The sequence below is a fragment of the Mobula birostris genome, chromosome 29 (genome assembly GCF_030028105.1).
Source record: "Mobula birostris isolate sMobBir1 chromosome 29, sMobBir1.hap1, whole genome shotgun sequence".
NCBI lineage: Eukaryota > Metazoa > Chordata > Chondrichthyes > Myliobatiformes > Myliobatidae > Mobula > Mobula birostris.
In genome coordinates this window covers 36,980,845-37,005,845 of record NC_092398.1, presented here as the reverse complement: position 1 = coordinate 37,005,845, position 25,001 = coordinate 36,980,845, and the positions used below count along the sequence as shown (strand labels likewise).

General features: G+C 48.9%; 1 protein-coding gene across 1 annotated transcript in view; it reads right to left on the bottom strand.

Moving 5' to 3' along the window:
- The window catches only part of LOC140190188 (scavenger receptor cysteine-rich domain-containing protein DMBT1-like), a 41,438-nt gene extending 16,857 nt beyond the window's left edge, over positions 1–24,581 (bottom strand). The window contains exons 1-11 of the mRNA XM_072246703.1: positions 24,313–24,581; positions 23,470–23,690; positions 21,435–21,749; positions 19,692–20,006; positions 17,647–17,961; positions 15,612–15,926; positions 12,476–12,790; positions 7,836–8,150; positions 5,810–6,124; positions 2,728–3,042; positions 1,920–2,052 (exon numbers count right to left, since the gene is read on the bottom strand). Coding sequence (XP_072102804.1) covers positions 1,920–2,052; positions 2,728–3,042; positions 5,810–6,124; positions 7,836–8,150; positions 12,476–12,790; positions 15,612–15,926; positions 17,647–17,961; positions 19,692–20,006; positions 21,435–21,749; positions 23,470–23,690; positions 24,313–24,581 — 3,143 coding nt within the window. The remainder of the gene's footprint in view (positions 1–1,919; positions 2,053–2,727; positions 3,043–5,809; positions 6,125–7,835; positions 8,151–12,475; positions 12,791–15,611; positions 15,927–17,646; positions 17,962–19,691; positions 20,007–21,434; positions 21,750–23,469; positions 23,691–24,312) is intronic.
- Between the last annotated feature and the right edge of the window lie 420 nt (positions 24,582–25,001).

Sequence of the window (25,001 nt, the reverse complement as noted above, 5' to 3'; positions counted from 1 at the left end):
AGCGGCGTGGAGGGAAATCGTCCGCCAACTGGAAATTCCTGATGTGACCTAACGACGACGATGACCCAGGATACATTCTCACTGTAATACTCGACAGAAATAGACCAAGAGACCAACAGACCATCATGGACAGATGGGTTGAGTACATCTCGGAATTATTTGAAGATAGCAGGATTGAGGAATTAAATCAAATGACTAATCAACCTAAATTATTGATGTCAGAGATGGAAAGTGTGATTTGGAGTCTGAAAGTCAGAAAGGCGGCCGGTGAAGATAAGATTTCCACTGAAATTCTGAAATCACTTGGTCCAAAGGGAAAAACAAACCTTTTAGCGATAATAAACAACAGTTATATGACAAGAAATCTACCGGAGGACTTTCTGAAATCGGTATTTATTGCCTTACCAAAAAAGCCATGGACAATAAAATGTAATGAGCATAGGACGATAAGCATAATGTCTCACTGCGTCAAGCTACTGTTGAAAATAGTGTTCGGCAGAATGAAAGGTCCAATCAGCAATGAAATTGCAGAAACACAGTTTGATTTTCATAAAGGCTCAGGAACAAAGGAAGGAATATTTGCGATGAGAAACATCATAGAGAGATGCATTGAGCCACAATAGACCATCTACTTATGCTTTATTGATATGAAAATGCTTTTGATAGAGTAAGCTACGAGGAAGCAACAGAGGTGCTGAACAAGTACGATCTGGGATGGGCGAACGTGCGGATAATAATGACCTTGTATTGGAAACAGAAACCGGTGGTCAGGGTAGAAAATGAGCTATCAGCATGGGCATGTATTAAACGAGGCATAAGGCAAGGCTGTGTTGGATCGCCGGATTTGTTTAACCTTTACGGAGAATGGGTTTTTCGGGAATGCGACCATCAGGAGACAGGTATTCCAATCGGAGGCCGGAAGGTGGATAACATCAGGTAAGTGAACGACACCGTGTTGTTAGCTGACAGCGAATGCAAACTGCAAATTATGCTGAATAAAGTGAATGAGAAAAGCCTCGACTACAGACTTAAAACCAACCCTAAGCAAACAAAATTGATGGAGGTAAGCAGAACAACCACTAAAGACTCATTCATGATGGTATCGTTACAAGTGAATGGACAAGACATCGAACAGGTGTGAAAGTTTGAATATCTTGGCAGTTGTCTGACAGATGACGGGAGATGTGAGGTTGAGGTCAGAAAAGAATAGGTATAGCTAAGACCCAGTTCATGAAGCAAAAAGATCTACCATGCAATCGGAAGGTAGACATCCAAAGTAGAATCCGCTTCCTCGAGTGTTACGTGTGGTCAGTGCTGAGGTATGGATCAGAAACATGGACCCTGAAGAAGGGTGACAGGAAATGAATTAATGCTTTTGAAATGTGGTGCTATTGACGAATGTTGAAGAGCAGCTGGGTAGAGAAAGTTTCAAATGAGAGGGCTTTGTCCGAAGTTGATAGACCACAGATATTGCTGGAGAAGATTATGAAGCTAAAAGTTGCTTACTGTGGACAGCTTACACGGAGAGATAACATCTTGTTGGACTTGCTATATGGAAAGGTGGAGGGAAAGAAAGGAAGAGGAAGGCAAAGAACAACGTGGCTGGATAACATCAAGGCTTGGACCAAGCTGGACAAGACTAGGCATGTTGTGGACAAATGTCGGGACAGAGCGGCATGGAAGGAAATCGTCCGCCAACTGGAAATTCCTGCTGTGACCTAACGATGACGACGACGACCCTGGACCCATTCTCACTGTAATACTCGACAGAAATAGACCAAGAGAAAAGGAAATTTACTGTAGCCTCCACCTCTACTTACTGAGCCTCATGAGCCACTCTAGCAATGTCCCACTCCTACAGTGGCCACATTGCTTAAGCTGAACTTCTTTTTATTGGCCCTCACCAAGTTCCTAATTACCTGAAGCCTGTCAAATGACTGGCCCCACTGGCTTTCTCAAAACTGGCGCTAACATCCACAGGCCAACGGATCTGCTGACTGCAATAGGACCGAGGTTGAACGTGCTTGAGTTGTTCCGCAACAGCATCAGAGGCTGAGGGGAGACTTACACCAGAAATCATACGAGCAGAATTAGGCCATTCGGCACATTGAGTCAGATCTGCCATTCCCATGGCTGATTAATTATCTTTCTCTAATCCATTCTGCCTACTCCCCGTAATCTTCGACGCCCTGATTATTCAAGAACCTGTTAAACTCTGCTTCAAATATACCCAATGACTGGGCCTCCACATCCACCTGTGGAAATGAAACCAACAGATTTACCACGTACATCCTAAAAAATATTCTTCCTCATCACTAAAAAGACATCCTTCCATTCTGAAGTTGTGCCCTCGGTGGTAATTCCCTTGTTCACCCAATCTGATGCCATTATCCCACCACGTTTTCACAGTCTACCTCGATCCAGGTCAACATCCAATCCAGAAGATCCAACCCAGCAATGGGACAGGGCCTCTAATTGCTAGGAGCGAGGGAACTAATCCTCCAGCCTTGAAACTTTCTGACTCTGCAGTGATTTGGACAGCCTGCACTACAATCCGAATATCTCCCACCACCTGCAGCTGGACTTGACAACCAGGAACCACGGTGGATGAGGAACTTGAAGACAGTGATGCAGTGAGGGGAACAATCTGCTCAACACCTGGGTTCACTAAATTGCACACTAGAGGTTTCAGTGTAAAGCACTCCCTCACTGCTCACCCACACTCACCTGTGCAGGAGACTCCAGCGTCCTCTGCGTGGGAGCAGTCATTCACCTCCCATGGGCTGGCAGCGCACTGGTCGAGAGCAGGTTCTGTCCCGTTACACTTCACCCCATCCAGCCAGATTTTCCCAGTGCCCTCTCCGTAGGAGGCATCTGTTGTTACTGACTCAGACGTCCCACAGTTCAACACCCTGCAGACCACGTCCGCCTCACTCCTATTCCAGCTCCTGCCACAGACGGTGCCCCAGGCAGAGTTATGATAGACCTCGACTCTCCCAGAGCACATGTTGTTCCCGTTCACCAGCCGGACGGGGACCGGACCTGGAACGGAGAAGGGAATGAGTTTAAAATGAGGATTCCCATATTGTAAGCAGTCGAGAGTGACATGAGAGAAGGGTTCGACTCTGCAATGTGAAATGGGGCTTGGACTGTGGGGAGAATGGGGTTCGACTGGGTGGGATATGAATGATTGAGGGAAGGAACATCGAGCTCAGAGAATAGCACAGGAACAGGCTCTTTGGACCAGCCTGATTCTGCTGACCAGGAGGCCAGAGGGACGAATGCCAGCTGCCCACACGCTGTCCATTTTCCTCAATACCTGATTGTAAAATGTTACAATGTGTGATACCTGTTAAAATGTTTTTTAAACACTGATTCTGTGATTACTGAAATGACCTCCTCTGGCAGTGGTTTCCTGGCAGCCACCACTGTATGAAATAACTTTCCCCATAAATCTCCTTTACACATTCCCCCTCCAGTGCCCTGCTGTGTACATACATCTATTGATGCTTCTGGACATATCTTCAGTGATGTTCCTGGAATCATCGGGTGTTTTCGGGTCTTTCAACATCATACAACCTCCTCCAGGTGACCCAGCCGGGGCTGATCAGACCCCAGCTTGTGTCCAGATGGCTAGCTACTTATGACTCTATGGCTCCCCTCTTTTAGCCACAGCCATCTTGAGGCCCTCTCTGCTGCACCGGTGGTACTGCGGATGGCTCTCCTCTTCCTCTCTCCCTCGATGCCCAAAATGCTGAAGGCTCTAACTAAACAACAGGCTATGAATCCCCTACAACCAACTTCCACTGGGAGACACCTCGCTCTCCATCCAGCCTGCTGACAGTTGCTGACCAGTCCTGCGTACTTGGAGAGCTTCCTTTCAAAGGCCTCTTCCAAGCTATCTCCCCATGGGACTGTCAGCTCCAGCAGCACCACTTGCTTAGTAGACTCAGACACGAGGACAATGTCTGGTCGCAGGGTGGTGGCTGCGATATGGTTGGGGAACTTCAGCTGCCCTTCGAGGTCCACCAACAGCTGCCAGTTCCTTGCAGAGGTCAGGGTGCCTGCAGATGTTCTTTTGGCAGGTATTGGCTGCTCCCCAGCTCTGACAAAGGCAATAGTCTGGAGGGTCGGGACCGCTTCGCCCACTCAATTCCTGCTCTGACGGCTTCAGCGATGGTCTTCAGGACCTGATCATGCCTCCACCTGTACCGTCCCTCACCAAGTGCCCTTGCACAGCCGCTGAGGATGTGCTCCAGGGTTCCTCGCTTGGAGCACGGTGGACACGCAGATGACTCTGCCTTGCCCCATGTGTGCAGGTTTGATGGGCTTGGAAGCACATCGTACACTGACTGGATGAGAAATTGGATGTGGTGTGGTTCAGCTTTCCAAAGATCAGCCCAGGTCACTTTCCTCCCAACCGCATTCTCCCATCTTGTCCAAGCTCCCTGTTGCTTCATTCCCACCGCCTTGCAGGCTCTCATCTCCTCCACTACTGCTCTCACCTCCTCCTGAACTAGACGACATCTTTCCTTCCCTCTGGTGTCCATTTGGGAAGTTGGGAAGGATCCTAGCCCAGCTCGGCCTCATGTGACCACTCCCTCCAGCCTCCTGTGATGCAGCCTTGCCCCTGCCTCCTGAACAGCTTCCTCTGCCCTCCACTTCCTGCCAGTACTTACTTGGATCCCTGCTCTAGCCACCTTCGGGTCACTTGAGTCCCTATACTGTAGCACTTCTCTGGCTCTTGTTCCCTAGAATTCTTCCTCCAAGGACTTGAAGGGCAGTTGCAGTTTGTTGTGGTGTCCATAGAGTGCGATGCTGCTCAGGCTCTTTGGCAGCCCCAGCCATCTCCTGAGATGGTTGCTAATCCTCCTCTCTAAGGTTTCGACTGTCGAAATCAGAACTGCATAGACGAGGACGAGCCACAGGATTCTGGGAAGAATGCCCAATAATACTGGACATTTCCATCCTGGGGAAAAACACTCTGAACCATTTACCCTAACCATACCTCCAATCAGTGTATCAATTTATTTCAGATCTCCCCCAAGCAATATCCCTCTCCTACAATGGCCTGAAGCCTGACAAATGACTGGCCCCACTGACTTTCTCAAAACAGCCACTAACATCCACAAGCCAACGGATCTGCTGACTGCAATAGAGCCGAGAAGGTTGAAAATGCTAGAGTTGTTACCCAACAGCATCAGAGGCTGAGGGGAGACTTTCACCAGAAGACAACGGGGCAAAATTAGACCATTTGGCACATCGAGTTGGATGTGCCAGTCCCATGGCTGATTAATTATCCTTCTCAAACCCAATCTGCCTTCTACCCGTAATCTTTGACGCCATGATTAATCAAGAACCTGTTAAACTCTGCTTCAAATATACCCAATGACTTGGCCTCCACATCCATGTGTGGTAATGAATTCCACAGATTCACCATGTACTTCCTAAAAAATATTCTTCCTCATCACTAAAAAGACGTCCTTCTATTCTGAAGTTGTGCCATCATTGGCAATTCCCTCACCACCCAGTCTAACCCCACAATCCCACCACGTTTTCACAGTCTACCTCAATCCTCGTCAACAGCAATCCAAAGTTGCTGCCTCTGTAGTGATTTGGACAGCCTGCACCACAATCCGACTATTTCCCAGCACCTGCAGCTGGTCCTGACAACCAGGAACCACGGTGGATGAGGAACTTCAGGACAGTGAAGCAGTCAGGGGCAGCATCAGCTCAACACTTGGGTTCAGATAATTACACACCAGAGGTTTCAGTGTAAAGCACACCCTCACTGCTCACCCACACTCACCTGTGCAGGAGACTCCAGCGTCCTCTGCGTGGGAGCAGTCATTCACCCCCCATGGGCTGGCAGGGCACTGGTCGAGAGCAGGCTCTGTCCCGTTACACTTCACCCCATCCAGCCAGATGTTACCAGTGCCCTCTCTGTAGGAGGCATCTGTTGTTACCGAGTCAGACGTCCCACAGTTCAACACCCTGCAGACCAGGTCTGCCGCAATGGTATTCCAGCTCCTGCCACAGACGGTGCCCCAGGTAGAGTTATGATAGACCTCGACTCTCCCAGAGCACATGTTGTTCCCGTTCACCAGCCGGACCGGGACTGGACCTGCAACAGATCAGGGAGAGGGAGGGTGACGTGGGAGATCCAGTTAGTTCACTCCTGGTAATGTATCTATTTTTCCTCAGAGTGCCCAGCCGGTTACCTAGAACATAGAATATTGCAGCACACTACAGACACTCGGCCCACGATGTTAACCTCTTCCAAGATCGGTCCCACATAACCCTCCATTTTTCTGTCATACTTGTGAATCGTTAATATCCCTAATGTGTCCGTCTCTACCACCACCTCTGGCAGCACATTCTATACATCCTCCACTCTCTGTGTAAAACCTGACCTCTGACTACACCCCACACCTCCCTGACACCCACCATATACTTTCCTCCAATTACTTTAAAATTTTTTCCCTCATGCGAGCCATTTCTGTTCTGGGACTGTGGCCCCCGGAGGGTCATTGCTCCCATCCGAGCCCGCACCAGTATGCAAAGAGGTATGATTATTATTGAAGGGGACAGTCACAGGGGTACCCTCAATGTCTGCCTATTCCCTTTCCCTCTCCCCACAGTCACTCAGGAACCTGCCTCCTGCAACACAGGGGGTTGTGTCCATCATCTCTTCATTCTCCCTTATGCACCAAAGTTCCTCCAGCTTCAGCTCCAGTTCTTTAACACATGTCTCTGAGGAGCTGAGGCTCACTGCCCATATAGTTATCAGAGAGACCACAGGTCTCCCACAGTTCCCACATCTCCCATGAAGAACACACCACTGACCCTGGACCATTCTCATTGTAATACTCGACAGAAATAGACCAAGAGAAAGGAAATTTACCTCAGCCTCCACCTCTGCTTACTGAGCCTCATGGGCCACTCTAGCAATGTCCCACTCCTACAATGGCCACTTAGCTTAAGTCAAACTTCCTTTTATTGGCCCTTACCACGTTCCTAATTACCTGAACCCTGTTGAATGACAGGCCCCACTGGTTTTTTCAAAACAGTCGCTAAAATCCACAGGCCAACGGATCTGCTGACTGCAATAGGGATAAGAAGGTTGAAGATACTTGAGTTGTTCCCCAAAAGTATCAGAGGCTGAGGGGAGACTTACACCATCAGATAACGGAGCAGAATTAGAGCATTTGGCACATCAAGTTGGATCTGCCATTCCCAAGGCTGATTAATTTTCTTTCTCAAAACTATGCTGCCTTCTTTGCGTAATCTTCGACGCCCTGATTAATCAAGAACCTATCAAACTCTGCTTCAAATATTCTTAATGACTTTTCCTCAACATCCACCTGTGGAAATGAATTCCACAGATCCACTACTTACTTGTTAAAAAATATTGCTCCTAATCTCTAAAGAGACATCATTCTCTTCTCAGGTGGTGCTCATGGTGGCAATTCCCTTGACAACCCAGTCTGACCACAATATCCCACCATGTTTTCACAGTCTCCCTCAATCCTGGTCAAGGTGAATGCAAAAGTCCCAACCCAGCAATGGGACAGGGCCTCTAACTGCTCGGAGTGAGGGAACTACTCCTCCAGCCTTGAAACTTTCTGACTCTGCAGTGATTAGGACAGCCTGCACTACAATCCGACTATCTCCCACCACCTGAAGCTGGGCCTGACAACCAGGAACCATGGTGGATGAGGAACTTGAAGACAGTAATGCAGTCAGGTGCAGAAACTGATCGATACTGGAGTTCACTTAATTGCACACCAGAGGTTTCAGTGTAAAGCACACCCTCACTGCTCACCCACACTCACCTGTGCAGGAGACTCCAGCGTCCTCTGCGTGGGAGCAGTTATTCACCCCCCATGGGCTGGCAGCGCACTGGTCGAGAGCAGGCTCTGTCCCGTTACACTTCACCCCATCCAGCCAGATCTTCCCACTGCCCTCTCCGTAGGAGGCATTTCTAGTTATTAACTGGGATGTTCCACAGTTCAACACCCTGCAGACCACGTCCGCCGCAATCGTATTCCAGCTCCTGCCACAGACGGTGCCCCAGGCAGAGTTATGATAGACCTCGACTCTCCCAGAGCACATGTTGTTCCCATTCACCAGCCGGACGGGGACTGGACCTGCAACAGATCAGGGAGAGGGAGGGTGATGTGGGGGATCCAGTTAGTTCACTCCTGGTAATGTACCTATTTTTCTTCAGAGTGGCCAGCCGGTTTTCTAGAACATAGAGTATTACAGCACACTACAGACACTTGGTCCCCGATGTTAACCTCTTCCAAGATCAGTCCCACATAACCCTCCATTTTTCTGTCATACTTGTGACACTTTAATGTCCCTAATGTGTCCGTCTCTATCATCACCTTTGGCAGCACATTCTATACATCCTCCACTCTCTGTGTAAAACCTGACCTCTGACTACACCCCACACCACCCCAACACCCACCCTATACTTTCCTCCAATCACCTTAAAATTATTCCCTCATGCGAGCCATTTCTGTTCTGGGATGGTGGCCACCGGAGGGTCGTTCCTCCCATCCCAGCCCGCACCAGTATCCAAAGAGGTATGATTATTATTGAAGGGGACAGTCACAGGGGTACCCTCAATGTCTGCCTATTCCCTTCCCCTCTCCCCACAGTCACTCAGGTACCTGTCTCCTGCAACACAGGGGGTTGTGTCCATCATCTCCTCATTCTCCCGTATGCACCAAAGGTCACCCAGCTTCAGCTCCAGTTCTTTAACACATGTCTCTGAGGAGCTGAGGCTCACTGCCTATATAGTTTTCAGAGAGACCTCAGGTCTCCCACAGTTCCCACATCTCCCATGAAGAACACACCACTGACCCTGGACCATTATCTTCCAAGGTCGTAGCTCTTCCGCCTTCCCCACCAGTCTCCTGCTGGGTCCGTCGTCGGCCACCGCTCGAAACCCCGAGAAAGAGACCCTTACCAGGTGCCACCAGCTGGACCTGGGGCGAATTGCAAGGAAAGGGTAATGGTTGCAAACACCTGGTAGTGTCTGCCAAAATGGTGACTGTACACGTGGACCAGTCCTGATGGTTCAGTAAAAAACCAAACTGACTATGTTTTAGTACCCAATCGGTTCAGGAATGGAGTGAAGCAGGTGAAAACGTACCCTGGTGCTGACTGTTATACAGATCACAACCCTGTGGTATTGGACATGAGTATGCGTTTGAAGATGAGAGAGTCCAAACCATCAAATAAGATAGACTTTGATGTACTCATTACGGGTGAAGCAAAACAGATAGAATATTTGTTTGAAAGGGAAAATAGCTTTTCAGTCTTAGATGACGAGGATAGCAACATGGCAGTGGAGAACATCTGGGAAGAGTTTAAAACAACAGTGACAGAAGTTGCAGAAAAGACTTTGGGTTGTTGGAAAAAGAGCAAAAGACATAACTCTTGGTTCACCGATAAGTTGAGAAAGTTAGGTGAAGAAAGAAGAAAGAGAAAACATAGTGATAATGAACGCTACAAAGCCCAACACCGCTTGATTCAAAGAAAATGTGAGGAAGCAAAAGTGAATTGGATGAATGAACAGTGCGAAGAAATTGTGCAGGATGAACGAAGTCTGGATTATAAAGGCCTTCACCAAAAGGTAAAGGATATGATGAACTTAAAGAGGACCGTCAACTGGGTGTATTGAAGACGGTAGTGGGAATTCATGCTATGAACATGTGGACAAGCGTCGGGACAGAGCGGCGTGGAGGGAAATCGTTCGCCAACTGGAAATTCCTGATGTGACCTAACGACGACGATGACGACCCAGGATACATTCTCACTGTAATACTCGACAGAAATAGACCAAGAGACCAACAGACCATCATGGACAGATGGGTTGAGTACATCTCGGAATTATTTGAAGATAGCAGGATTGAGGAATTAAATCAAATGACTAATCAACCTAAATTATTGATGTCAGAGATGGAAAGTGTGATTTGGAGTCTGAAAGTCAGAAAGGCCGCCGGTGAAGATAAGATTTCCACTGAAATTCTGAAATCACTTGGTCCAAAGGGAAAAACAAACCTTTTAGCGATACTAAACAACAGTTATATGACAAGAAATCTACCGGAGGACTTTCTGAAATCGGTATTTATTGCCTTACCAAAAAAGCCATGGACAATAAAATGTAATGAGCATAGGACGATAAGCATAATGTCTCACTGCGTCAAGCTACTGTTGAAAATAGTGTTCGGCAGAATGAAAGGTCCAATCAGCAATGAAATTGGAGAAACACAGTTTGATTTTCATAAAGGCTCAGGAACAAAGGAAGGAATGTTTGCGATGAGAAACATCATAGAGAGATGCATTGAGCCACAATAGACCATCTGCTTATGCTTTATTGATATGAAAATGCTTTTGATAGAGTAAGCTACGAGGAAGTAACAGAGGTGCTGAACAAGTACGATCTGGGATGGGCGAACGTGCGGATAATAATGACCTTGTATTGGAAACAGAAACCGGTGGTCAGGGTAGAAAATGAGCTATCAGCATGGGCATGTATTAAACGAGGCATAAGGCAAGGCTGTGTTGGCTTGCCGGATTTGTTTAACCTCTACGGAGAATGGGTTTTTCGGGAATGCGACCATCAGGAGACAGGTATTCCAATCGGAGGTCGGAAGGTGGATAACATCAGGTAAGCGAACGACACCGTGTTGTTAGCTGACAGCGAATGCAAACTGCAAATTATGCTGAATAAAGTGAATGAGAAAAGCCTCGACTACAGACTAAAAATCAACCCTAAGCAAACAAAATTGATGGAGGTAAGCAGAACAACCACTAAAGACTCATTCATGATGGTATCGTTACAAGTGAATGGACAAGACATCGAACAGGTGTGAAAGTTTGAATATCTTGGCAGTTGTCTGACAGATGACGGGAGATGTGGAGTTGAGTTCAGAAGAGAATAGGTATAGCTAAGACCCAGTTCATGAAGCAAAAAGATCTACCATGCCATCGGGAGGTAGACATCCAAAGTAGAATCCGCTTCCTCGAGTGTTACGTGTGGTCAGTGCTGAGGTATGGATCAGAAACATGGACCCTGAAGAAGGGTGACAGGAAACGAATTAATGCTTTTGAAGTATGGTGCTATTGACGAGTGTTGAAGAGCAGCTGGGTAGAGAAAGTTTCAAATGACAGGGCTTTGTCCGAAGTTGATAGACCACAGATATTGCTGGAGAAGATTATGAAGCTAAAAGTTGCTTACTGTGGACAGCTTACACGGAGAGATAACATCTTGTTGGACTTGCTATATGGAAAGGTGGAGGGAAAGAAAGGAAGAGGAAGGCAAAGAACAACGTGGCTGGATAACATCAAGGCTTGGACCAAGCTGGACAAGACTAGGCATGTTGTGGACAAATGTCGGGACAGAGCGGCATGGAAGGAAATTGTCCGCCAACTGGAAATTCCTGCTGTGACCTAACGATGACGACGACGACCCTGGACCCATTCTCACTGTAATACTCGACAGAAATAGACCAAGAGAAAAGGAAATTTACTGTAGCCTCCACCTCTACTTACTGAGCCTCATGAGCCACTCTAGCAATGTCCCACTCCTACAGTGGCCACATTGCTTAAGCTGAACTTCTTTTTATTGGCCCTCACCAAGTTCCTAATTACCTGAAGCCTGTCGAATGACTGGCCCCACTTGCTTTCTCAAAACTGGCGCTAACATCCACAGGCCAACGGATCTGCTGACTGCAATCGGGCCGAAGTTGAACGTGCTTGAGTTGTTCCCCAACAGCATCAGAGGCTGAGGGGAGACTTACACCAGAAATCATACGAGCAGCATTAGGCCATTCGGCACATTGAGTCAGATCTGCCATTCCCATGGCTGATTAATTATCTTTCTCTAATCCATTCTGCCTACTCCCCGTAATCTTCGACGCCCTGATTAATCAAGAATCTGTTAAACTCTGCTTCAAATATACCCAATGACTTGGCCTCCACATCCACCTGTGGAAATGAAACCAACAGATTTACCACGTACTTCCTAAAAAATATTCTTCCTCATCACTAAAAAGACATCCTTCCATTCTGAAGTTGTGCCCTCGGTGGTAATTCCCTTGTTCACCCAATCTGATGCCATTATCCCACCACCTTTTCACAGTCTACCTCGATCCAGGTCAACGTCCAATCCAGAAGATCCAACCCAGCAATGGGACAGGGCCTCTAATTGCTAGGAGCGAGGGAACTAATCCTCCAGCCTTGAAACTTTCTGACTCTGCAGTGATTTGGACAGCCTGCACTACAATCCGAATATCTCCCACCACCTGCAGCTGGACCTGACAACCAGGAACCACGGTGGATGAGGAACTTGAAGACAGTGATGCAGTGAGGGGAACAATCTGCTCAACACTTGGGTTCACTAAATTGCACACTAGAGGTTTCAGTGTAAAGCACTCCCTCACTGCTCACCCACACTCACCTGTGCAGGAAACTCCAGCGTCCTCTGCGTGGGAGCAGTCATTCAACCCCCATGGGCTGGCAGCGCACTGGTCGAGAGCAGGTTCTGTCCCGTTACACTTCACCCCATCCAGCCAGATTTTCCCAGTGCCCTCTCCGTAGGAGGCATCTGTTGTTACCGACTCAGACGTCCCACAGTTCAACACCCTGCAGACCACGTCCGCCTCACTCCTATTCCAGCTTCTGCCGCAGATGGTGCCCCAGGCAGAGTTATGATAGACCTCGACTCTCCCAGAGCACATGTTGTTCCCGTTCACCAGCCGGACGGGGACCGGGCCTGGAACGGAGAAGGGAATGAGTTTAAAATGAGGATTCCCATATTGTAAGCAGTCGAGAGTGACGTGAGGAGGGTTCGACTCTGCAATGTGAAATGGGGCTTGGACTGTGGGGAGAATGGGGTTCGACTGGGTGGGATATGATGATTGAGGGAAGGAACATCGAGCTCAGAGAATAGCACAGGAACAGGCTCTTTGGACCAGCCTGATTCTGCTGACCAGGAGGCCAGAGGGACGAATGCCAGCTGCCCATACACTGTCCATTTTCCTCAATACCTGCTTGTAAAATGTTACGATGTGTGATACCTGTTAAAATGTTTTTTAAACACTGATTCTGTGATTACTGAAATGACCTCCTCTGGCAGTGGTTTCCTGGCAGCCACCACTGTATGAAATAACTTTCCCCATAAATCTCCTTTACACATTCCCCCTCCAGTGCCCTGCTGTGTACATACATCTATTGATGCTTCTGGACATATCTTCAGTGATGTTCCTGGAATCATCGGGTGTTTTCGGGTCTTTCAACATCATACATCCTCCTCCGGGTGACCCAGCCGGGGCTGATCAGACCCCAGCTTGTGTCCAGATGGCTAGCTACTTATGACTCCATGGCTCCCCTCTTTTAGCCACAGCCATCTTGAGGCCCTCTCTGCTGCACCGGTGGTACTGCGGATGGCTCTCCTCTTCCTCTCTCCCTCGATGCCCAAAATGCTGAAGGCTCTAACTAAACAACGGGCTATGAATCCTCTACAACCAACTTCCACTGGGAGAAACCTCGCTCTCCATCCAGCCTGCTGACAGTTGCTGACCAGTCCTGCATACTTGGAGAGCTTCTTTTCAAAGGCCTCTTTCAAGCTGTCTTCCAATGGGACTGTCAGCTCCAGCAGCACCACTTGCTTAGTAGACTCAGACACTAGGACAATGTCTGGTTGCAGGGTGGTGGGTGCGATATGGTTGGGGAACTTCAGCTGCCCTTCGAGGTCCACCAACAGCTGCCAGTCCCTTGCAGAGGTCAGGATGCCTGCAGATGTTCTTTTGGCAGGTATTGGCAGCTCCCCAGCTCTGACAAAGGCAATGGTCTGCTTGGAGGGTCAGGACCGCTTCGCCCACTCAACTCCTGCGCTGACGGCTTCAGCGATGGTCTTCAGGACCTGATCATGCCTCCACCTGTACCGTCCCTCACCAAATGTCCTTGCGCAGCCACTGAGGATGTGCTCCAGGGTTCCTCGCTTGGAGCACGGTGGGCATGCAGATGACTCTGCCTTGCCCCATGTGTGCAGGTTTGATGGGCTTGGAAGCACATCGTACACTGACTGGATGAGAAATTGGATGCGGTGTGGTTCGGCTTTCCAAAGATCAGCCCAGGTCACTTTCCTCCCAACCGCATTCTCCCATCTTGTCCAAGCTCCCTGTTGCTTCATTCCCACCACCTTGCAGGCTCGCATCTCCTCCACTACTGCTCTCACCTCCTCCTGAACTAGACGACATCTTTCCTTCCCTCTGGTGTCCATTTGGGGAGTTGGAAAGGATCCTAGCCCAGCTCGGACTCGTGTGACCACTCCCTCCAGCCTCCTGTGATGCAGCCTTGCCCCTGCCTCCTGAACAGCTTCCTCTGCCCTCCACTGCCTGCCAGTACTTACTTGGATCCCTGCTCTAGCCACCTTCGGGTCGCTTGGGTCCCTATACTGTAGCACTTCTCTGGCTCTTGTTCCCTAGAATTCTTCCTCCAAGGACTTGAAGGGCAGTTGCAGTTTGTTGTGGTGTCCATAGAGTGCGATGCTGCTCAGGCTCTTTGGCAGCCCCAGCCATCTCCTGAGGTGGTTGCTACCCCTCCTCTCTAAGGTTTCGACTGTCGAAATCGGAACTGCATAGACGAGGACGAGCCACAGGATTCTGGGAAGAATGCCCAATAGTACTGGACATTTCCATCCTGGGGAAAAACATTCTGAACCATTTACCCTAACCATACCTCCAATCAGTGTATCAATTTATTTCAGATCTCCCCCAAGCAATATCCCTCTCCTACAATGGCCACTTTACTTAAGCCTAACTTCTTTTTATGGCCCTTACCACGTTCCTAATTACCTGAAGCCTGACAAATGACTGGCCCCACTGACTTTCTCAAAACAGCCGCTAACATCCACAAGCCAACGGATCTGCTGACTGCAATAGAGCCGAGAAGGTTGAAACTGCTAGAGTTGTTACCCAACAGCATCAGAGGCTGAGGGGAGACTTTCACCAGAAGACAACGGGGCAAAATTAGACCATTTGGCACATCGAGTTGGATGTGCCAGTCCCATGGCTGATTAATTATCCTTCTCAAACCCAATCTGCCTTCTACCCGTAATCTTTGATGCCCTGATTAATCAAGAACCTGTTAAACTCTGCTTCAAATATACCCAATGACTTGGCCTCCACATCCATGTGTGGTAATGAATTCCACAGATTCACCACGTACTTCCTAAAAAATATTCTTCCTCATCACTAAAAAGACGTCCTTCTATTCTGAAGTTGTGCCATCATTGGCAATTCCCTCACCACCCAGTCTAACCCCACAATCCCACCACGTTTTCACAGTCTACCTCAATCCTCGTCAACAGCAATCCAAAGTTGCTGCCTCTGTAGTGATTTGGACAGCCTGCACCACAATCCGACTATTTCCCAGCACCTGCAGCTGGTCCTGACAACCAGGAACCACGGTGGATGAGGAACTTCAGGACAGTGAAGCAGTCAGGGGCAGCATCAGCTCAACACTTGGGTTCAAATAATTACACACCAGAGGTTTCAGTGTAAAGCACACCCTCACTGCTCACCCACACTCACCTGTGCAGGAGACTCCAGCGTCCTCTGCGTGGGAGCAGTCATTCACCCCCCATGGGCTGGCAGCGCACTGGTCGAGAGCAGGTTCTGTCCCGTTACACTTCACCCCATCAAGCCAGATCTTCCCACTGCCCTCTCCGTAGGAGGCATTTCTAGTTATTAACTGGGATGTTCCACAGTTCAACACCCTGCAGACCACGTCCGCCGCAATCATATTCCAGCTCCTGCCACAGACGGTGCCCCAGGCAGAGTTATGATAGACCTCGACTCTCCCAGAGCACATGTTGTTCCCGTTCACCAGCCGGATGGGGACCGGGCCTGGAACCAATCAGAGAGAGGGAGGGTGATGTGGGGGATCCAGTTAGTTCACTCCTGGTAATGTACCTATTTTTCTTCAGAGTGGCCAGCCGGTTTTCTAGAACATAGAATATTACAGCACACTACAGACACTTGGCCCACGATGTTAACCTCTTCCAAGATCGGTCCCACATAAATCTCCATTTTTCTGTCATACTTGTGAATCTTTAATGTCCCTTATGTGTCTGTCTCTATGATCACCTCTGGCAGCAGATTCTATACATCCCCCACTCTCTGTGTAAAACCTGACCTCTGACTACACCCCACATCACCCCGACACCCACCCTGTACTTTCCTCCAATCACCTTAAAATTATTCCCTCATGCGAGCCATTTCTGTTCTGGGACTGTGGCCCCCCCACCCGGACGGTCGTTCCTCCCATCCCAGCCCACACCACTGCCAAAGTGGTATGATTATTATTGAAGGGGACAGTCACAGGGGTACCCTCAATGTCTGCCTATTCCCTTCCCCTCTCCCCACAGTCACTCAGGTACTTGCCTCCTGCAACACAGGGGGTTGTGTCCATCATCTCCTCATTCTCCCGTATGCACCAAAGGTCACCCAGCTTCAGCTCCAGTTCTTTACGCATGTCTCTGAGGAGCCGAGGCTCACTGCCCATATAGTTATCAGAGAGACCTCAGGTCTCCCACAGTTCCCACATCTCCCATGAAGAACACACCACTGACCCTGGACCCATTCTCACTGTAATACTCGACAGAAATAGACCAAGAGAAAAGGAAATTTACCTCAGCCTCCACCTCGACTTGCTGAGCCTCATGGGCCACTCTAGGAATGTCCCACTCCTACAATGGCCACTTAGCTTAAGTCAATCAAACTTCCTTTTATTGGCCCATACCACGTTCCTAATTACCTGAACCTTGTTGAATGACAGGCCCCACTGGTTTTTTCAAAACAGTCGCTAAAATCCACAGGCCAACGGATCTGCTGACTGCAATAGCGATAAGAAGGTTGAAGATACTTGAGTTGTTCCCCAAAAGTATCAGAGGCTGAGGGGAGACTTACACCATCAGATAACGGAGCAGAATTAGAGCATTTGGCACATCAAGTCGGATCTGCCATTCCCAAGGCTGATTAATTTTCTTTCTCAAAACTATGCTGCCTTCTTTGCGTAATCTTCGACGCCCTGATTAATCAAGAACCTATCAAACTCTGCTTCAAATATTCTTAATGACTTTTCCTCAACATCCACCTGTGGAAATGAATTCCACAGATCCACTACTTACTTGTTAAAAAATATTGCTCCTAATCTCTAAAGAGACATCATTCTCTTCTCAGGTGGTGCTCATGGTGGCAATTCCCTTGACAACCCAGTCTGACCACAATATCCCACCATGTTTTCACAGTCTCCCTCAATCCTGGTCAAGGTGAATGCAAAAGTCCCAACCTGGCAATGGGACAGGGCCTCTAATTGCTCGGAGTGAGGGAACTACTCCTCCAGCCTTGAAACTTTCTGACTCTGCAGTGATTAGGACAGCCTGCACTACAATCCGACTATCTCCCACCACCTGAAGCTGGGCCTGACAACCAGGAACCACGGTGGATGAGGAACTTGAAGACAGTAATGCAGTCAGGTGCAGAAACTGATCGATACTGGAGTTCACTTAATTGCACACCAGAGGTTTCAGTGTAAAGCACACCCTCACTGCTCACCCACACTCACCTGTGCAGGAGACTCCAGCGTCCTCTGCGTGGGAGCAGTCATTCGCCCCCCATGGGCTGGCAGCGCACTGGTCGAGAGCAGGTTCTGTCCCGTTACACTTCACCCCATCCAGCCAGATCTTCCCAGTGCCCTCTCTGTAGGAGGCATCTGTTGTTACCGACTCAGACGTCCCACAGTTCAACACCCTGCAGACCACGTCCGCCTCACTCCTATTCCAGCTCCTGCCACAGACGGTGCCCCAGGCAGAATTATGATAGACCTCGACTCTCCCAGAGCACATGTTGTTCCCATTCACCAGCCGGACAGGGACCGGACCTGGAACCGATCAGAGAGAGGGAGGGTGATGTGGGGGATCCAGTTAGTTCACTCCTGGTAATGTACCTATTTTTCTTCAGAGTGGCCAGCCGGTTTTCTAGAACGTAGAATATTACAGCACACTACAGCCACTTGGCCCACAATGTTAACCTCTTCCAAGATCGGTCCCACATAAACCTCCATTTTTCTGTCATACTTGTGACACTTTAATGTCCCTAATGTGTCCGTCTCTACCATCACCTTTGGCAGCACATTCTATACATCCTCCACTCTCTGTGTAAAACCTGACCTCTGACTACACCCCACACCACCCCAACACCCACCCTATACTTTCCTCCAATCACCTTAAAATTATTCCCTCATGTGAGCCATTTCTGTTCTGGGACGGTGGCCCCCGGAGGGTCGTTCCACCCATCCCAGCCCGCACCAGTATCCAAAGAGGTATGATTATTATTGAAGGGGACAGTCACAGGGGTACCCTCAATGTCTGCCTATTCCCTTTCCCTCTCCCCACAGTCACTCAGGAACCTGCCTCCTGCAACACAGGGGGTTGTGTCCATCATCTCTTCATTCTCCCGTATGCACCAAAGTTCCTCCAGCTTCAGCTCCAGTTCTTTAACACATGTCTCTGAGGAGCTGAGGCTCACTGCCCATATAGTTATCAGAGAGACCACAGGTCTCCCACAGTTCCCACATCTCCCATGAAGAACACACCACTGACCCTGGACCATTCTCATTGTAATACTCAACAGAAATAGACCAAGAGAAAGGAAATTTACCTCAGCCTCCACCTCTGCTTACTGAGCCTCATGGCCCACTCTAGCAATGTCCCACTCCTACAATGGCCATTTTGCTTAAGCTGAACTTCTTTTTATTGGCCCTTACCAAGTTCCTAATTACCTGAAGCCTGTCAAATGACTGGCCCCACTGGCTTTCTCAAAACTGCTCTACCATCTACAGGCCAACGGATCTGCTGACTGTAATAGGGCTGAGAAGGTTAAGTGTGCTTGAGTTGTTCCCAGACAGCATCAGAGGCTGAGGGGAGACTTACACCAGAAGACATATGTGCAGAATTAGGCCATTTGGCACATCAAGTCGGATCTGCCATTCCCAAGGCTGATATAATTATCTTTATCAAACCCATTCTGCCTTCTCCCCATAATCTTCGACGCCCTGATTAATCAAGAACCTATCAAACTGTGCTTAAAATATACCCAATGTCTTTTCCTCAACATTCACCCGTGGAAATGATTTCAATAGATCCACTACTTACTCGCTAAAAAATATTCCTCCTCATCTCTAAAGAGGAGGAGGAATATCTCTAAATATTCCTCCTTCTCTTCTCAGGTGGTGCTCATGGTGGCAATTTCCTTGACCACCCAGTCTGACCCCAATATCCCACCAAGTTTTCAGAGTCTACCTCAATCCTGGACAAGGTCCATTCCAAAAAAATCCCAACCCGGCAATGGGACCGGGCCTCTAATTGCTAGAAATGAGGGAACTTGCCTTGAAACATTCTGACTCTGCAGTGATTTGGACAGCCTGCACTACAATCCGACTATCTCCCACCACCTGCAGCTGGACCTGACAGCCAGGAACCACAGATGATCAGGAACTTGAGAGGGACAGTGATGCAGTCAGGGGAACAAACTGCTCAACACTGGAGTTCACGAAATTGCACACCAGACGTTTCAATGTAAAGCACACCCTCACCTTCCGCCCACACTCACCTGTGCAGGAGACTCCAGCGTCCTCTGCGTGGGAGCAGTTATTCACCCCCCATGGGCTGGCAGCGCACTGGTCGAGAGCAGGTTCTGTCCCGTTACACAACACCCCATCTAGCCAGATCTTCCCAGTGCCCTCTCCGTAGGAGGCATTTCTAGTTATTAACTGGGACCTTCCACAGTTCAACACCCTGCAGACCAGGTCCGCCGCAATCGTATTCCAGCTCCCGCCACAGACGGTGCCCCAGGCAGAGTTATGATAGACCTCGACTCTCCCAGAGCACATGTTGTTCCCATTCACCAGCCGGACGGGAACTGGGCCTGGAACAGAGGAGGTAATAAGTTTAAAATGAAGATTCCCATATTATAACCTGTCGAGAGTGACGTGAGAGAAGGGTTCAACTCTGTAATGTGAAATGGGGCTTGGACTGTGGGGAGAATGGGGTTCGACTGGGTGGGATATGAATGATTGAGGGAAGGAACATCGAGCTCAGAGAATAGCACAGGAACGGGCTCTTTGGACCAGCCTGATTCTGCTGACCAGGAGGCCAGAGGGACGAATGCCAGCTGCCCACACGCTGTCCATTTTCCTCAATACCTGCTTGTAAAATGTTACAATGTGTGATACCTGTTAAAATGTTTTTTAAAAACTTATGCTGTGATTACTGAAACGACCTCCTCTGGCAGTGGTTTCCTGGCAGCCACCACTGTATGAAATGACTTTCCCCATAAATCTCCTTTACACATTCCCTCTCCAGTGCCCAGTAGTATTGGTCGTTTCCATCCTGGGGAAAAACACTCGGAACCATCTGCCCTAGCCATGCCTCGAATCAGAGTATCAATTTATTTCAGATCTCCCCCAAGCAATATCCCTCTCCTACAATGGTCACTTTGCTTAAGCTGAACTTCTTTTTATGCCTTTACCAAGTTACTAACTATCTGAAGCCTGTCGACTGACTGGCCCCACTGGCTTTCTCAAAACTGCTGCTAACATCCACAGGCCAACAGATCTGCTGACTGCAATATGGCCGAGAAGGGTGAACATGCTTGAGTTGTTCCCCCACAGCATCAGAGGCTGAGAGGACACTTACACCGTCAGGTAAAGGAGCAGAATTAGGCCATTTGGCACATCAAGTCGGATCTGCCATTCCCATGGCTGATCAGTTATCTTTCCCAAACCCATTCTGCCTTCTCTCCGTAATCTTCGACACCCTGATTAATCAGGAACCTGTTAAACTCTGCTTCAAATATACTCAATGACTTGGCCTCCACATCCGCCTGTGGAATTGAATTCCAGAGATACAACACGTACTTCCTAAAAAATATTCTTCCTCATCACTAAAAAGAAATCCTTCTATTCTGAAGTTGTGCCCTCGGTGGTAATTCCCTTGACCACCCGGTCTGACTCGATATCCCCAACACATTTTCACAGTTGACCTCAGTCCTGGTCAAGGACAATCCAATATTCCCAACCCAGCAATGGGACAGGGCCTCTAATTGCTAGGAGTGAGGGAACTAATCCTCCAGCCTTGAAACTTTCAGACTCTGCAGTGATTTCCACAGCCTGCACTACAATCCGACTATGTCCCACCACCTGCAGCTGGACCTGACAACCAGGAACCACGGTGGATGAGGAACTTGAGGACAGGGATGCAGTCAGGGGCAGAAACTGATCAACACTGGAGTTCACTTAATAGCACACCAGAGGTTTCAGTGTAAATCACACCCTCACTGCTCACCCACACTCACCTGTGCAGGAGACTCCAGCGTCCTCTGCGTGGGAGCAGTTATTCACCCCCCATGGGCTGGCAGCACACTGGTCGAGAGCAGGCTCTGTCCCGTTACACTTCACCCCATCCAGCCAGATCATTCCAGTGCCTTTTCCATAGGAGGCATTTCTAGTTATTAACTGGGATGTTCCACAGTTCAACACCCTGCAGACCACGTCTGCCGCAATGGTATTCCAGCTTCTGCCACAGACGGTGCCCCAGGCAGAGTTATGATAGACCTCGACTCTCCCAGAGCACATGTTGTTCCCGTTCACCAGCCGGATGGGGACCGGGCCTGGAACCAATCAGAGAGAGGGAGGGTGATGTGGGGGATCCAGTTAGTTCACTCCTGGTAATGTACCTATTTTTCTTCAGAGTGGCCAGCCGGTTTTCTAGAACATAGAATATTACAGCACACTACAGACACTTGGCCCACGATGTTAACCTCTTCCAAGATCGGTCCCACATAAATCTCCATTTTTCTGTCATACTTGTGAATCTTTAATGTCCCTTATGTGTCCGTCTCTATGATCACCTCTGGCAGCAGATTCTATACATCCCCCACTCTCTGTGTAAAACCTGACCTCTGACTACACCCCACATCACCCCGACACCCACCCTGTACTTTCCTCCAATCACCTTAAAATTATTCCCTCATGCGAGCCATTTCTGTTCTGGGACTGTGGCCCCCCCACCCGGACGGTCGTTCCTCCCATCCCAGCCCACACCACTGCCAAAGTGGTATGATTATTATTGAAGGGGACAGTCACAGGGGTACCCTCAATGTCTGCCTATTCCCTTCCCCTCTCCCCACAGTCACTCAGGTACTTGCCTCCTGCAACACAGGGGGTTGTGTCCATCATCTCCTCATTCTCCCGTATGCACCAAAGGTCACCCAGCTTCAGCTCCAGTTCTTTACGCATGTCTCTGAGGAGCCGAGGCTCACTGCCCATATAGTTATCAGAGAGACCTCAGGTCTCCCACAGTTCCCACATCTCCCATGAAGAACACACCACTGACCCTGGACCCATTCTCACTGTAATACTCGACAGAAATAGACCAAGAGAAAAGGAAATTTACCTCAGCCTCCACCTCGACTTGCTGAGCCTCATGGGCCACTCTAGGAATGTCCCACTCCTACAATGGCCACTTAGCTTAAGTCAATCAAACTTCCTTTTATTGGCCCATACCACGTTCCTAATTACCTGAACCTTGTTGAATGACAGGCCCCACTGGTTTTTTCAAAACAGTCGCTAAAATCCACAGGCCAACGGATCTGCTGACTGCAATAGCGATAAGAAGGTTGAAGATACTTGAGTTGTTCCCCAAAAGTATCAGATGCTGAGGGGAGACTTACACCATCAGATAACGGAGCAGAATTAGAGCATTTGGCACATCAAGTCGGATCTGCCATTCCCAAAGCTGATTAATTTTCTTTCTCAAAACTATGCTGCCTTCTTTGCGTAATCTTCGACGCCCTGATTAATCAAGAACCTATCAAACTCTGCTTCAAATATTCTTAATGACTTTTCCTCAACATCCACCTGTGGAAATGAATTCCACAGATCCACTACTTACTTGTTAAAAAATATTGCTCCTAATCTCTAAAGAGACATCATTCTCTTCTCAGGTGGTGCTCATGGTGGCAATTCCCTTGACAACCCAGTCTGACCACAATATCCCACCATGTTTTCACAGTCTCCCTCAATCCTGGTCAAGGTGAATGCAAAAGTCCCAACCTGGCAATGGGACAGGGCCTCTAATTGCTCGGAGTGAGGGAACTACTCCTCCAGCCTTGAAACTTTCTGACTCTGCAGTGATTAGGACAGCCTGCACTACAATCCGACTATCTCCCACCACCTGAAGCTGGGCCTGACAACCAGGAACCACGGTGGATGAGGAACTTGAAGACAGTAATGCAGTCAGGTGCAGAAACTGATCGATACTGGAGTTCACTTAATTGCACACCAGAGGTTTCAGTGTAAAGCACACCCTCACTGCTCACCCACACTCACCTGTGCAGGAGACTCCAGCGTCCTCTGCGTGGGAGCAGCTATTCACCCCCCATGGGCTGGCAGCGCACTGGTCGAGAGCAGGTTCTGTCCCGTTACACTTCACCCCATCCAGCCAGATCTTCCCAGTGCCCTCTCTGTAGGAGGCATCTGTTGTTACCGACTCAGACGTCCCACAGTTCAACACCCTGCAGACCACGTCCGCCTCACTCCTATTCCAGCTCCTGCCACAGACGGTGCCCCAGGCAGAATTATGATAGACCTCGACTCTCCCAGAGCACATGTTGTTCCCATTCACCAGCCGGACAGGGACCGGACCTGGAACCGATCAGAGAGAGGGAGGGTGATGTGGGGGATCCAGTTAGTTCACTCCTGGTAATGTACCTATTTTTCTTCAGAGTGGCCAGCCGGTTTTCTAGAACGTAGAATACTACAGCACACTACAGCCACTTGGCCCACAATGTTAACCTCTTCCAAGATCGGTCCCACATAAACCTCCATTTTTCTGTCATACTTGTGACACTTTAATGTCCCTAATGTGTCCGTCTCTACCATCACCTTTGGCAGCACATTCTATACATCCTCCACTCTCTGTGTAAAACCTGACCTCTGACTACACCCCACACCACCCCAACACCCACCCTATACTTTCCTCCAATCACCTTAAAATTATTCCCTCATGTGAGCCATTTCTGTTCTGGGACGGTGGCCCCCGGAGGGTCGTTCCACCCATCCCAGCCCGCACCAGTATCCAAAGAGGTATGATTATTATTGAAGGGGACAGTCACAGGGGTACCCTCAATGTCTGCCTATTCCCTTCCCCTCTCCCCACAGTCACTCAGGTACCTGTCTACTGCAACAAAGGGGGTTGCGTCCATCATCTCCTCATTCTCCCGTATGCACCAAAGATCCTCCAGTTTCAGTTCCAGTGCTTTAACGCATGTCTCTGAGGAGCTGAGGCTCACTGCCCATATCGTTATCAGAGAGACCTCAGGTCTCCCACAGTTCCCACATCTCCCATGAAGAACACACCACTGACCCTGGATTATTATCTTCCAAGGTCGTAGCTCTTCCGCCTTCCCCACCAGTCTCCTGCTGGGTCCGTCGTCGGCCATCGCTCGAAACCCCGAGAAAGGGAACCTTACCAGGTGCCACCAGCCGGTCCGCTGGACCTGGGGTGAATTACAAGGGAAGGGTAATGGTTGCAAACACCTGGTAGTGTCTGCCAAAATGGTGACTGTACATGTGGACCAGTCCTGATGGTTCAGTAAAAAACCAAACTGACTATGTTTTAGTACCCAATCGGTTCAGGAATGGAGTGAAGCAGGTGAAAACGTACCCTGGTGCTGACTGTTATACAGATCACAACTCTGTGGTATTGGACAAGAGTATGCATTTGAAGAAGATGAGAGAGTCCAAACCATCAAATAAGATAGACTTTGATGTATTCATTACGGGTGAAGCAAAACAGATAGAATATTTGTTTGAAAGGGAAAATAGCTTTTCAGTCTTAGATGACGAGGATAGCAACATGG